Raw genomic sequence first — 15,664 nt, forward strand, 5'->3', positions numbered from 1 at the left:
TTAAACAAATGGATGAGAAATGCCTGGGAAAAAACAATCAAATGGTACTGAAAAGTTATTAGAAGCATTTTAAGAACTTAAGCGGGCCTATTTGGTTTAGCATTGCCGAATGATGCTGAAGTAAGTACTTTCATGATTCATGCTTTTTTCTCACTTCTTTTTAAGTATGGGGGACCTAGTTACTTCTTCTCAAATTATGTTGCATCATGGCAACAATGACACGATCTGTAGGAAAGAATGTTAACTACTGCAGTTTTAATAGTACTTGATATATTTTGGATAAACATAGAAGGCTTGTTTCCCAACTAGACTACCACAACTTGTGCGGAGACATTCTCTCTCGGGAGTTGCTAGTGGAATTCACCTTCTAGTTTGGAATATATTGTGTCAAATAGCTTGATTGTGTTGAGCATTTGGATTTCACCTTCTATTTGTATTTCCAATTGTTAGTTTGAGCACAATGTCTGCAATTATGAGCTCATATGTAAATCAACACATAATGTGATAATGCGGACATTAATGCACTTTGAAACTCACAAAGTTACTTTGTAAGCAAACGAATTGATTTCCCATTTCTTTGTTTCAGTAGCATTTTTGGTGGAGTGCTCCTGAGCTCCATGCTTTTTATGTAGAAAATTTAGTCCCACATTGAAAAAATAAATTATTTAGATTATAAAGATATCCGGAACTTCAGTTTGGCTTCCTATATATCACTTATTATTTCATTAAAAAGCACACATATCTTATTATCCATTTGAGCCCAACTGTTTGAGTTCTTCCACCTCTTTATAAGAAGGGGAAGGGAAGGAGGCTCAAACATGCTAAAAAGTCATAAAAGCTGAGATTACAGCAAGAACAATGAAGCAGCAAAGAGCCAAGGCTAGCTTCATTCCACTACAAAACCTTCCATAGTAACTACAGGCTTCACTCCATGAGACTTCCCTGTCACCATTGTAAGCCAAGTAGAGTATCTCCAACACTGCAGCCCCAGACGTGACCATTAAGTATGCTACAATCTGCACCAAAATTGAATTATTCTTGCTGCCGCGGCACACTAAAAAAAAATTTCTTAACAAATATTTTATGCGGAAACAAACAATCAGTCGATAGAGGTAACTAGACCTGGTCAGAGACAAAGAAGAGCCAAGCTTTCGTTACCAATTAAGCACTTGACCCAGGTGGAAATAGCATAGCAATAAAAGAGCACTGATGCAAACCATGTACCTATAAAATAACTCAGCCATAAGCCTGGAACAAAGACAATATGGATAAATCATGAGAGCATGGAACTAAATATTCCTTACTTTTAACCCCAGTACTGGTGGCTTAAATGGCAAACCCCGATATATATATATATATATATATATATATATACCACAATTAAAAAAAAAAAAAAAAAACTTACTTGAGGCCCATAAGATTGGAGAACTCTAGTTTCCCATAGATGCTATTATCCTGCTGGTTAATTTGTGACAGTCGAAGTAGTGGGCTTTGCTTTTTCAGTCTAGGAATGATGGTTATTATTTGATGGAAGGCAGCCTTTTGGGAATTTATGTTATTTGTTCTTGCCTAAGAGATGAAGTGCCAGAATTTTTCATCTTTAATTTCCATTATGTGATTGGCTGAGAGATAGGCGAAATTCATTACAAAGCTTAATCTTGTTCTTATTTGTTACAAATTAATACGTTGCATTTTTGTCTACATGCGTACTAGAAAGGAGGGAGGCGGAAGCTGCTCGAATCAGGGAGAAGTATCTCTCATTTTCAAAAACATTATGATGTCTTACACATAATGTTTATCTTCTTTGCTTCTAAAATTACACCCATTCAAATGAGTATTATGAAGATATTCTACATAAACAAGCACAAAGTTTGTTTTAATATTCTGAAAAAGGGGAAAAGACAAAAGAAACATTTCAATCACACAGTTTTTTATTGTCATTACCAATAAATAACTGCTTATAATTTCTGAATAAGCATGTTTTATGATTAAAAAAAATAAAGGGAGCAGTTTTCCTACTTTATGGTGGAACGGAACCCCCTTTCCCAATTATGCCACCACATGAGCTATTTGGAACAATAAGTCTCGATCACCTTTGTTCTTGGCTCAATATGATCATCACCTTCTTCAGTTTGAAACTACCAGGAAAAAAAATAAAAAATTTACTTAAGTTATCTTTAAAGATAACTTAAGTTACTTAAGTTAATTTGTCAAGAACATCTTGCCTCCAACTGGTCAGAATTCCCTTTTTAGTTCCTTCCACTATTTATTTTCATCTCATCTCACCCACCAAACAGAAAAAAGAGTAGAGAAATATCTACGCTAATGATAGTCCAAAAATTGAAAACCAATATAAGCAAAGGTAGATTACGTGGGTCAATCAATACCAATGAATGTTTGTAGCCCCACCAACGGCCTAATTCAATAAAAATTATATTACTCAATGACACAATCATATATATACAAAACTTTGCATAAATATGTAAGTCGCATAAAATTTTACTATCACAAGCCTTTTAACGTTAATTAGCTTAATCCATATAAATTAAAACATGTTAAAATCTTTGTTCCCATATGTATAGTTTAAAATGAAAAATATAGAAAGAAGAAAAAAAAAAAAAAAAAAAACTTCGGATTGTGATTATCAAAGCATTAACAGAAAGTTAGTAAGAATCATTAATATTATTAGTGTTATACCTATTATATTTCATGCAAATTATAAAACCCATATAATTATGAGCCTTAAAAAAAGTAAGGGAAATTATATCTAAAATCCTTAGGTAAACGCGCTTTTTTAAAAAACTCTCTGGGTATTTTTTTTTGGAAATTTAGTCCCTGAGTCACTCGGAACTACTAAAAAACTCCATACCGTCAATTTTTGTTAACTTCCGTTAGTCTACTCAAAACTCACCGTTTTATCTGATTAAAATATTATTTTTTTATTAATTTAATTAAAAAAATTCAATCTTTAAAAAAAAAAAAAAAAAAAAAATTTGAAGGGTGGTCAGGGGTGGCGGTGCCACCCCTGGCCACCCCCCCCCCCCCCCCCCAACCCCTATGGGGTGGCCTGCAGGCCACCCCAAACCACCCATGGGGTGGTTCGAGCCACCCCTTGGGTGGCTTGGGGTGGCTCGCGGCCACCCCTTTCCACCCAAGGGGTGGCTCGCGGCCACCCCATGGGTGGAGGGGTGGCCTGCGGGCCACGCCAAACCCCCAAGGGGTGGCCGCGACCCACCCCCTTGGGGGTTTGGGTCGACAGGTAAGCTGTTGGGCATTTTCTCTTTTATAATACCGTGAATCATTGTAGAAGATATGATCCTAGAATTTCATAGGTTTGTGATAGTATCTCTATTAGTTCCCACAGGCAATTATGTTATAAGAAGGGGGGATGGTCTGTTACAATTGATATGATATTCGAGCATTTGTTTTCTAAAATTGAATTTTGGCAGTTTATTGTTCTTAATCTTTGTATGTTGATGTATGCGGCTTATTACATCAGATTTGCTGCCCGACCTGATCAGTGGAGGTCAAACCAAGCATCAAAACAATCAGCTTACAAGGACTTCTATGATACATTTGGCTCCAGTGAAACCAAGTCATCCAAAAGTGATGGTTTTCTTGCTGATACCTCCAAGCACTCATCACGCCCAAAAAACTTGAAGGAAATGAGGAAAGAGATTGACCATGACCTCTCTTCTGGTGTACCATTTTTGAGCATGTCGGGCATTAAAAGCAAGCCAAAAAGAGTAGATCAACACGGTGGGAAATATGCAAAATCTCAGTAGATGATGATATCAGGAAGGCAAAAGGTATGAAGTTTAACAAGAAAAAAAGAAGTCATGGTGGGTCTGAGAGTGCTGCAGCTGCAGATCAATCTTTCAACAAGATGGAGAAGAAACGGCAAAGAAAGGATTCCCAGTACTCGAATGCTTTCAACTTCATGAAAGCATGAAGTTGAAAGCATGGAGAAGAAACGGCAAAGAAAGGATCCTATCTTCTTATAACATAATTTTTTTTTTTTTTTTTTTTAAAGATTGAATTTTTTAAATTAAATTAATAAAAAAAATAATATTTTAATCAGATAAAACGGTGAGTTTTGAGTAGACTAACCGAAGTTAACAAAAATTGACGGTAGAGATTTTTCTAGTAGTTTCGAGTGACTCAGGGACTAAATTTCCAAAAAAAAATACCCCGGGAGTTTTTAAAAAAAGCGCGTTTACCTAAGGATTTTAGATATAATTTCCAAAAAAGTAAATAGCAAGATAATAAAAAATTTCGGTCAACAATGCAATTCAATAATCATTCTACATTATATTCAATCTGAATTACTCTTAGGTGTTTCGAAGTTCATTTTTTGTATAATACTCAAATGAAATTTTGCCTTTCTTTTGCTTTCAAAAGCATAAAAAGTACTTAAAAAAAATAAAATAAAAAAATTGAAAATCCAGGTAAATCATGCAAAAAAAAAAAAAAAAATCTCATAGACGAATAGGCCTCGAGCAAATATCAAATAAGAAGCATGTTATATCAAACAATTAACGATTTTATAAATTAATGGACACTAAGCAAAAATGTGCCCTAAGATAATTGTTGTGATTTTACACTTTGGTTTGGACATTGAATATAAAATTGCCCATAAGATGCTAATCATATATATATATATATATATATATATATATATATATATATATAGATTATTTTTGCTAATGAAATAAAAAATAAATACCTAATCATTATGTTAGAGTAAAAATCCGACAATCTATACAATTATATATTTAAACAACCAAAAATAATGCAATGAAATTTTTTTCTATTTTGTTTCTACATCCTATCATTTAGTTCATCTAATTCAACTATAACATATAATATTATGTTATATGCATATTAAAGTGATTAAACATGATAACACATAATAATTTGATTTGTATTATTTGTTTCCTTATTTGATTTTAACATTAATACTACTTAATTTATTGAATAATTTATATATGGAAAACTCTTCAAACCATTAATTGCGCTAATTTAATGACGGTTTTTTAAGTAAAAAGACATTCACAAATTAAACCGATTTAGTATTCAAATAAAAAAGATTCATGTCACATGTCGCAATATTAAGGCTAGTAATTCGACTTTTATATTTATATATGATAACCGAAAGATAAAACACAAAGTTTGGAGGTAGAGGTTAGGTTTTGAGGGGGAGAATCAATACATAGTTCGCATCTTAAATGCAAAGAGCATTCACACCACTAACCAATTAGGATTAAAGGATTTCCAATTTGATTCTTGAAGGTACTTCACCCTCAAGCTGCAGCTTGGCATAATGCCTTGCAATCTTTTCTTGTCCTTCCCTAGTATCAACAATTCTTACTCCTCTACACGACCGAGATTGGTATCGAGGATCAATTATGAGTTTTTCAAGTTTCGTAGCATTCTCAATGAAGTACATGGCAAGCTCAAAATCACTTGCACCGCCATAATATCCACATATTTCCACCACTTTGAGGTAATTATGTGGGCATTTGACAGCTTCTATTACCCTTCCCTCCCTCTCGACACAGGCAGGCCATATTAACTGCAAAAAAAAAAATATTTTATATATATATAAGAAAAAGCCTATGTTTGCTAAACACAAGAATATTAAACAAGTGCACATTATGCTACAAAAGAAAGACCCGAAATGCTTCCCCAAATAACCAATAGTAACTCTTTTAACCAACCAAATTAACAACTCATCTCTCCCTATAATCTCCATAATGGGCCATCCACTGGAATTGCATTATACCCAAAATCATTAGCCTCTGTTCCCATATTAGTTCTCTAAATCCAATCACTTACTATCACTTCTGTGCTAGTAACTGCAACAACAGCATCATTTCCTCCATTACAGGCGCATCATTTTTTTCCCCAACAAGCCTAAAATGAAGAAGTTCATTCAAATCCCAAAAGAAGATAGACTTGCCGCACTAGTAAGTCAACGTTGTGACATATTGTTCAACCAATTTCATAGGCACAACTATAGGACAAATATCAAGAAGACCTTTTTTTTCCTATCTGAAACTATTTTAAAGAGGAACGGATGAAGTATATATAACAAACCAACTGAAACATCATCCCATTCTCATTTCCAATTAAGAAACAAATTTTGCAGTAAACACTTCAAATCTACCATTACATAATATGTACATCTATAAGCGGTAAAACACAAGCTTAATCATGAATCATCCCATATTTGATCCATATAAAGACTCAAACTGCAGGTACGACTTACGAGGGAGCATTCCAAATTAAAACAAAAGAGTAAACTTTGGAATTGAATATAGGAAACATAGAACCATCAATGATCACAACAAAACAATCTATGATCTTTCAACAATACATTTTTCTAAAACCATGTCTACTAACATAAACCATGACTTTTGTGGAAAGGTCAGTGTTACATGCAAACAAATCCTAAAGAAGCTTGTCCATTGGCCTGTTAAGACTTTGAAACAAGCATAAACTGTAACAGTCAAGGGAATGGTTAATGGGAATTGTGCAAGTGCCATGCATACATGATCAAAACACACGCACATAACAAGTAGCGTTCTCTGTTCAAGAAAAGTTGTTCCAATACAAGGAATTTCAATGGGACAAGCCTAGAAAGATAATCTTTTCTCTCTAAGTAATAACCGAGGACATGTGCCACACAAGCTCCTACTAAGAAAGGGAATATGTGGCAAAAACTAAGAATCAATATAGATACATTGTTGACGACATAGTTGCGTCACAAGTATTCTTGGTAAGGAAGTAATTATAAAAAAAATATTATTTACAAGAAAATGGGATGCATGCATGAGATATATATATATATATACACACGCACCTTCAACACAAATATTTGCAAGTAAGAGCATGTCTCTATCAAGGGAGTGTAAAGAAGGAGACTTTCATCATCCATTTGTCTGATTTCTAGTACCAATTTCTTAAGATTCTTCAATCCGGTAAAGAATCGAGGCTTTATATTATCCTGAAAAAACCAGAAACGAGGGTAAATTGCATGACAGCATAATAAATGGAAAGAAAGAACAAACACATCATCATTGTACACACTAACCAGCACAACGCTTGGGATCAATGTGAGAATCTGTAGCTGAGAAAAACATGATGAAAGCTGGCGAAGCGTGGAATTAGAGTGCAGTGAAATACATACATCAACAAGCAGTGGAGCATTATTAACAAGCAATCTTCTCCTTGGTCCCTCATACTTAAATGAAACAAGGTTTGTGTCACAGATCTTGATGTATTTTAAGCGCAAGCACATGTATACCTCTAAGTGTTTCAAAGGGAGGGATGAGCCAACAACTCTTAATTTTTCCAAATTTTCTGATCGATGCACAACTAATCTTTCAAGATTTGGACAATTTGCCAAAAAGTACTCAAGAACTTCCCAAGAAACGTTAACTTGCTTCAAATCGAGATCTCTGAGGGACTTGAAGCCAACAAATGCATCCCAACATAATTGCGTCTGAGAAGGCCCTCTAGTTTGACAACGGAAAAGCAGTTGATCTGGAAAAGTATAACGTTCAAAATTCCAAGCATTGGACGGTGAAAATCCACAAAAGTGCATCTGAAGCCTTTGTACTCGCTTTTGCATTGCAAACTTAATCCACCTATTAATATCTCCCGCATAACTTTTATCCAAATCAATCCAAACCCGGAATTCATCTATAGTTGGGCCTCTATACTGTCCCAAAACACGATTCACCCAGTTGACGTACCTGGGCCTTTCGATTTCAATCAAATAATCTAAATATTGTTCTTCAGTTGCCCCACGTTTATATGGTCTTATGTAGTCTGATGTTATTCTAGGATAAAAGTCGAGCGTAGTAATAAATGCCCACAAATACTTCCATCTTCTTGAAAGGACACTAGTAACCACCGCTTCTCTTAGCGTCAGGTGTGAGAGTATACAAACGATAATTTCATCCGGCAGCTCACTAATACAATCCTGCTGGTAAGAATTTGATCAAAAACACAATTCAAATTCAAATAAAGTAAATCAAAGAGATTAATAATAATGGGGCTCACCTTGTTTTCTGAACAATCAGCGGTATGTCGAACCCTTTTCTCCATAAATCCAATCTCCAGGGGATGACTTTGATCTCGTGCTAGGTGGAATCCATATGACAAGTATGCCGTAGCAAGCATAAATCAGAAGGTACAAAATAAAATTATCATGCAAAAAAAATAAAAATAATAATAATAATATGATGCAAAAACAGAAACTTACTGGCAATTTGGCTCCGTTGCCTCACCAGTTATTTGATTACACCAAAAAGGATTGATGTATAGTATAATAAATTAAAGACTCGATTTTTAGTCAGGGAAATAGAAGAGGGACGGACCGGACCGGCTCTCTCAAAGAGAGAGACAGCGTGAATTTGACGACTTTAAGAATCGCTCTTAACAGAAGATTGAGAAACAGAGCGACAGCACGAAAGCAAGCAGGAGGACGGACGGACGGAATGAAATTCTCTATTTCGGCCCGGTATGGAAACTTTAAGCCTTAAGGATCCGAATACTCAGACGTGGGGCGATGAAGGGTTTCAAGGCGGTGATCCTCCAAGCTTGTGGGTTCACGGTGAATTTATGTTGGATTATTTCCTCGTTTGGTTCGGATTCAATATTCTATTAGGAAAATAACTGAAATTGAAGCAAGTAGAATTGAGTGGGCCAAGAGCCCACCGTACAGCTAAAACAAATTCTTCGGCCTTTGGGCTTTGGCCTCTAGTGCCCAACCTTTCAACGCGCCTAAAGGCTCTAAATTTTCGAAAATCCCTCCTTTTCGCAATTTCCACCGTTGATTTTCATTCCCAATAAATCAACCTCCACGTCATCGATCCCCGTCTTTCAAAACTAACCAATCAGCGTTCTCGGCTCACCTCTATATAAACAAACCTCTCAGCCCCGACTATCACTCATCGGTTGCAAGCTTCAGAGTTTACAAAATTTGAAACAAATCAAGCCCTCTCTTAAGTGTACAAGGATGGCTCAACTTCCACTGAGGGTGGAGATCTTTATCCTCGCATAAGTATACAAGAATGGATCTCCACCACTACATTGGTAAGTGGAGCTAAAACTATTTCATCGCCCCCTCTGAAGGGGTGGCTCTCCACCCATGCAAAGGTGGACAATGCTAGAGCCACCTCGTCAACACTTTTGTGAGATGGTGGAGATCCACCCCTACAAAGGTGTGTAGGGGTGGAGGCACCTCCAACGCTCCTTTGTTAGTGTAGAACAACTATTCATCGCTTTCTTCTATAGGGTGCTATGGCTAAAAGAGTGCAAACTTAAGTGCAAGCTATCGCAAATAATAAATTATTGCTCAATACGAAGTCGATTCACAAGGAATGATAAAACACTAAAGTAATTTTTTTTTTCTTTTGTAGAAAAATAAAAATAGTTGAAAAGGTAGAGTTGAGTCAATGATAAACTATAATTAAATTATTAAACCAAACTAAATAAATTTAAGTTGGAAAAAAAAAAAGTAACAAAAACACTAAGGCTAAAAGGATCCACCTAACATTTTTATTGCTTATTCTTGAGACAAAATTAACTAAATTAAGTAGAAAATCAATTATCCTAATTGGAATATAAAGCAATAAATCACTAATAAAAATTTAAATAAATTGAATAAATTTTAATTAAGAATTTGATTTTGATGACTTGACACATATTTAATTAAGCATTTATTATATGTTCGAATCATAACAAATCAAATAGAATAAGCATTTGATATAAATGAAAATCATAATAAATCAAAATTAATTTCTTCTCATGAAACTACTTTCAAATTAGAATTATCTTTGACATCCAATTATTTTTTAGAAAAACATAACATTTCATTCAATAATACCACGAGGATAACATTTCAACCAATTATTAATCTATGGCGAACAACATATAAAAGTCTAAAAAAAAACTTATTAACAAATAATAAAAATGAAATGAAAACCAGTAATTGCTTATAACTGCATAATCATTTTGGTAGGTGCGGTTTTTTATAACTGCATAATAATATAAATATATATTTTATATTTTATATTAAAAATATGACATTAAAACGATGCAATTTTAGTGTTAAACTTAACACCAAAATTGTGTCATTTTAAATACGAGTTAGGGATAGGATTTCATCATATTCATAATTTTTTGGAATACTTTGACCAAAAAATGTTTAAAATAAGCACAAAAAATAGGGACAAAATGGCCTACTGCACCTTAAAAAGTCTAAAAGCCCATACTAAAAAAATAAAAAATAAAAAATGATTACAAAACCTCTGATTATTAGTTTGCACTAGTCAACTTTTGATTATTTGATTCTGAGATAACAAGTTCTTGGCTTTAACCCCTATCTAAAGCAAGCCTTTTGGTCTCCTCACTGGATTGCAAATTAAAATTCAATGCCTAACACCAAGAACAAAGCTCAGGTAATGTGGTCCAGAGAGAATCTTTATGCCCTTTTTGACATGCTGTTAGTTCTTTAATTTTTTTTTGTTTTCTTTTAAAGGGATGCGCAATTTAAAGACGCAAAGTCATACATGGAGGAGATGCATGTTGACTATGATGACATATATAATAAATCAGATGTGTCTGATAGTGTCTTTAGCAGGAGTGTTGGATCATCATCTAGTCAAAACTTGGACATCACATATTTTTTCAGGAGAAATTTGTTGCAGGGTATGTCATTACCTTGTTATCACAATGAGTTGCATTCCTGATGTGTGTAGATTTTCAATTGTTAGCTTTTTTCTTGTGCAATCAGAACATGATTGTGTCCTCATTACCTTCCATTAATACTACCAATTGTTCATCCCTATTTGTTTCAATAGTTTTAACATCTCATTTTCAAGCATTCAATGACTGGGGTTTCTTTTCTGATCAGCTGCTAAAATGTTACTCTTTGTTATTACAAACATTGTTCATAAAACTACTTGTGACTGACAAAATCTTCTCTTAATGCTACCGGAAATAAGTTTCTCAGCATTAACTTCATATGGTAGATCTGACTCTATGGAGGGTTCCATTGACAGCGAAATAGTTTCCACTCCAAAATAATTTAAATGGGGTTACAAACAATCTGAGTGGCAAACAAGGTTCAGCCAGCTCGATCTGGTTGTGGTTCTTATTCTTTTAGTTGTGCTTCAAGATCAAATAACTCATCCTTTACTTCAAGGTTCTCAGGCTCAGGAAACCATACTTCAAGGTTCTCAGGCTCAGGAAACAATCTCCATAAACAAAGTGAAGACTTTGGTGAAGATTCACATGGCAGTGCCACATCACTACCGCATAATTCTGCTTCAACTAAAGACCTTCTGGATGCAGCAGAAGTTACAATTGATTTACTTCGGGCTGAAGCTCGGATGTGGAAACAAAATGCTCGAAAGCTAATGATTGATCTGGAAAGATTGCAGAAGGAATTTTCTGATCAGTCAGATAATCGGGCAAGTCTTGAAGTGGAGCTCGCAGCTTCACATACAAAATGTGATACCTTGAAGCAGGAAATTGAGCAACTAAAAGTCTTATTGGAGGACTCAAAGGTGAGACAAAATTCCTCTGAACTTGAAAACTTAGATCATATTCAAAAGGCACTAAAAGATGAGCTCAAGTATCAGAAAGATTTAAATGCCACATTATCCTTGCAACTAAGGAAAACTCAAGAATCAAACGTTGAGCTCGTTTCTGTTCTTCATGAGCTGGAAGATACCCTAGAACAGCAGAAAAAGGTGATCGATAATCTTTCAATGGCCAAGTCAGGTTATGAAGATATAGAAAAGCATAGCCATGAACATCGAGGCAATTCAAACAAGCATGTTTTAGCCAATGAGATCAGAAAGGCCTCTTGTGAATCAACTCTAGAAGGTGGTGCTGTTGAATAAGTAGTACATGATCTGCAGAAAGGAATTGGAGAGGACAATGGGATTTCAGAGCTTCAGTTGCAACAGTTGCAGGAATCACAAAAGAACTTGGAAAGTACCATCCAGATTCTGGAGAAATGCGTGGAGGAGAAGGACCATGAGATAGAGACCAAACGAGGTTTCAAGACTCAAATTCTGATGGAGTAGATTAACCGAAAAGGAGGAAGAAATCATCAATTTGAAAGCAAAATTATCTGAAGCTCTTGATTCTCAACGTTCAAGGGAAATGGATTGTGCAGGTGGAGCTGATTCTGCTCTTATCAAAGAAATCGAGGCTTCGAAGCAGGTGCAAGAGCTCGAAACATATTGCAGTGAGCTTTCGGATGAGAACTCGAAATTTCAATTTAAGCTCATGGAATCAAGGGAGGATCTTCAGACATCTGCAGCCTCTTCTAATTCTTCATTAGGTGAGGATCCACACAATGATCTTTCTCCCACCTCTGAACCTGAAGAAAGGCAATTGAAATTTCAAACATGTAAGCCTGAAGAGGAACTGAAGAAGGAAATTTTTATCAATGAAGTTTCTGCCAACCACTTAGAGATTCAATGTACAGATTTCCGGAAGAAGTGCGCAGACTTGGAGCATCAGTTGCATGCTTTCAAGGACAAACATGTACTAGATGGTGTGAACATGGAATTAGTATCTGAAGTGACAAACCTAAGTAAGAAACTGCTGGAAAAGACTTTTGAGGCCGAGAAGCTCAAGGCTGACAGTATGATGAAGGAAACTCAGATTACTAATCTTCAGGAAGAGATTAGTATTTTGGGTGATTTGCATAATGATTTGATGGTGGTTAATGGCAGTATGGATTTCCAGGATACAACTAGCAAGATTCTTGAAAGGAAATTAGCGGAAATAGAAAATGGCAGACATGACTTGGAAGTCCACTTGTCTGAACTAGAAGTGGAAAATGTGGAGTTATCAGAGCGAATATTTGGCTTGGAAGCTGTGTTGAGATGTGTGACTGATGAGAAGGAGGCAAATCGTCTGGTAAATCAAAAATCAGAATCTCATGCCATTAGCCTCAAGGATGAAATTAGAAGATTGGAAACTCAACTAGAGGAACAAAAAGTTGATATGAAACAGAAGTTGCAAAACATGCAGAACAGGTGGCTAGAAGCACAAGAAGAGTATGTGAAATTAGTGAATCCAAGTTTACAATTAATGACTGGAGGTCTTAGTGAAGAATGTTCTTCACTTCAGAAATCAAATGGAGAGCTAAGGAAAAAAACTGGGAATTACATGAGCATTGGACAGTCTTGGAAGCAGAACAATTGGAATCACGGAAGGTTTTTTCTTATGTGTTAAATGAAGTTGAAGCTTTGGAAGAAAAAATTTCTTTAATGCAAGAAGAAGTTGCCTCAAAGGAAAAGGCCATAACTTCAGAACTAGATGTACTTCTCCATGGAAACCAAAGGCTTAAAGAGAAGATTGCTCTCGAGGAGAGCCTGTTAAATCGAATATACATGGAGAAAACAGTTGAGGTTGAGGACTTGCAAAGACAGGTTGCACACCTCACTGAACAGGTATCTCTAGAAAAGAAGAGAAAAGCTTTAGAAGTTGTACATGAAGTTCGTTGTTTAGGTGCTGATAAAGCTATGCTTGAAGCTGCCCTTCAAGAAGTCCGAGGACAAGTTAAATTATATGAAAACAAGCTTGGTATTCTTCAAGAGGAGTATGAAACAAAGGCGCAAGGACTAATTGGTGAGCTCATGGCCAGCAAGCAAAACCAGGAAATTCTCATGGCTGATCATGGAAAGGTGCTAAGGCAATTGGAAGATGTTAAATCTGATGCAGGGCTTGAGATAGAGGTTAAATCTTCTGAATACCAGAGGCTACAGCTAACAGAAGAAATGTCCAGCTTTAAGGTTCAATTACAAAAAGCAGGAATGTTTCAGGATGAAGCTTTGGCTTTTAGGAGATCACTCACTGAGGCCAAACTTGAAAATGGAAGACTGGAAGCTTCATTTCAGATATTAGCTGCAGATTATGAAGAGCTGAAGGCAGAGAGGGTCTCATTTATTCAGAAAATGGGTAGCATGCAGAATTCTTCATCCGAATCAGAGGACTGCAACCACATAGTTGCTCTTGAGGAAAAGATTTTGCGGCTGGAGTGGGATCTAACTGCAAGAGAAGCATTATGTGCCCATAATGCTAAGCTGAAAAAATGAGTTTGCCCAGATTAAGAGAGAAAATAGCCAATTTCAGAGACAAATAAAATATCTTCAGGAAAAACAAGAATGCCTGAAAAGAGCTCAAGCTCTTGAAGAGGCACTAAGACAAAACAAAGAAGTAAAAGAGGACCACAAGAAGTCCACCGGTGCAATTCTTCCTTCTAGTCATGAATCCAAAGCCATGAGTACTTCTGTTCATGACGAATCAAGGCTCTCACTGGTATGTAGCAGCTATTTTCCGGTCTCATTTATTCGATGCGGTTTAAATTAGCCTAAAACAGTTTTTCTGGCTCTATAACAACAGAAGTGTGACTTTGGTTTTTATTTTTTTTGGAAAACTCAAAACCGAGCCGTATAAAGATTCGAACACCTTCCCTCTTATTCACTCAACGAGTGACAACTTAGCAGCTGAACTATTCTCATCGATTTGTAAGATCTAACAATATTTTATAATAACTATTGTTAGTTCATTTGTATTTGAAATCAAAATTTTGTAACCGTTTTTGCGCGCCAAACTAACCTGCATAATATAAAAAGAGGCATCCAGGAATTTGCAATCGAGAGAGAGCCGAGAGAAAAATAGAGAAATGGAGATGGCGATCGGGCGGGAGAAAAAGAGAGAAATGGATATGGAGACAGTAGCGGAGAGAGGCCTCTTCTTGTCGGATCCGGCAGAGACAGAGGCAGAGAGGCAGAGAGCCGGGAGAGAGGCAGAGAGACTGAGGGAGAAGGTTGCTCCTCTCTCTCCAGGAGCAACCTTATGGGATCCAGCAGAGCCACAGCCACAGAAAAAGAGGAAGAGAGATAAACGCACAAGGAAGAAGAAGAAGAGTGAAGCAGAGAGAGACAGAGAAGCGAAGGAGGAAGAAGAACGGCAGATACAGAGGGAAATGCAGATCAAGAGGGAGAAGGAAATGGAGGAAATGAAGATCGAGAGGGAGAAGCAAAAGCAGATCGAGAGGGAAACGATGATCACTGATGCAGTTCAAAAGGAGATTCTGAGTCTGGTAAGAATTTTTATGGATAAGCTGATAGCATACCGTATAAGTAAGAAAAACACTATGAAGGCAAAGAGAAAAAAGGAAATCAGTAGTCATGAATGCAAACGGAGGATCAATGAAGAAAAGAACCAGGCGTTGGATGCTGGTAAACCACTTCTTGTCTATAAGTATTTACCGGTGACCAATGCTTCGGAGATGAAAGCCGTCTTTTACTTGTTGAAAATCTGCTGCCCGAAAGAGTTGAAGAAGAAAACGGTGAGAAAAACGGAATGGATGCGATCTCGATCCGCGGTCCTAGTTGCCGATAAATGGGAGGATGAGTACGAGCGGATGAGGTATGTTGCTTATGATCGTAATGTTCGTTTCATTCATATTTCGGAGTGGAGAGAGGAGCGCCGTGCACGGTTGCGGTATGAAGAGGACTGTAAACGGTTTGGCTGGAAGGATAAGGATAAGCCACGTGGCATGGAGTTTGGCTGGGAGAACTGAGGTTAATACACCTGCTTATATTCTAGAAGTAGATGAGGT

At 36.3% G+C, this 15,664-nt stretch overlaps 1 protein-coding gene and 1 pseudogene across 1 annotated transcript; one reads left to right on the forward strand and one right to left on the reverse strand.

Annotated features, from left to right (window-relative positions):
• Nucleotides 1-5,111: 5,111 nt before the first annotated feature.
• Nucleotides 5,112-7,933, reverse strand: LOC148585069 (putative F-box/FBD/LRR-repeat protein At3g49030). Its single transcript, XM_088517775.1, has 3 exons — nucleotides 7,097-7,933; nucleotides 6,866-7,009; nucleotides 5,112-5,575 (listed from the first exon to the last, which is right to left on the reverse strand). Exons 1-3 carry the CDS (start codon nucleotides 7,634-7,636, stop codon nucleotides 5,264-5,266), a joined length of 996 nt encoding a protein of 331 aa, XP_088373901.1. The 5' UTR covers nucleotides 7,637-7,933; the 3' UTR covers nucleotides 5,112-5,263.
• Nucleotides 7,934-9,160: 1,227 nt separating this feature from the next.
• LOC148585070 (uncharacterized) lies at nucleotides 9,161-14,406 on the forward strand (annotated as a pseudogene).
• The last annotated feature ends 1,258 nt before the right edge of the window (nucleotides 14,407-15,664 follow it).

This window comes from Corylus avellana, chromosome 6 (genome assembly GCF_965113065.1).
Source record: "Corylus avellana chromosome 6, dhCorAvel1.hap1.2, whole genome shotgun sequence".
Lineage (NCBI taxonomy): Eukaryota > Viridiplantae > Streptophyta > Magnoliopsida > Fagales > Betulaceae > Corylus > Corylus avellana.

Coding starts and splice junctions, on each gene's coding strand:
- LOC148585069 (XM_088517775.1), bottom strand. CDS start 7,636: ATGCAAAAGCGAGTACAAAGGCTTCAGATGCACTTTTGTGGATTTTCA. Junction 7,010..7,096: donor TGATCCCAAGCGTTGTGCTG/GTTAGTGTGTAC, acceptor TGGTTTTTTCAG/GATAATATAAAGCCTCGATT. Junction 5,576..6,865: donor TGCAAATATTTGTGTTGAAG/GTGCGTGTGTAT, acceptor TTTTTTTTGCAG/TTAATATGGCCTGCCTGTGT.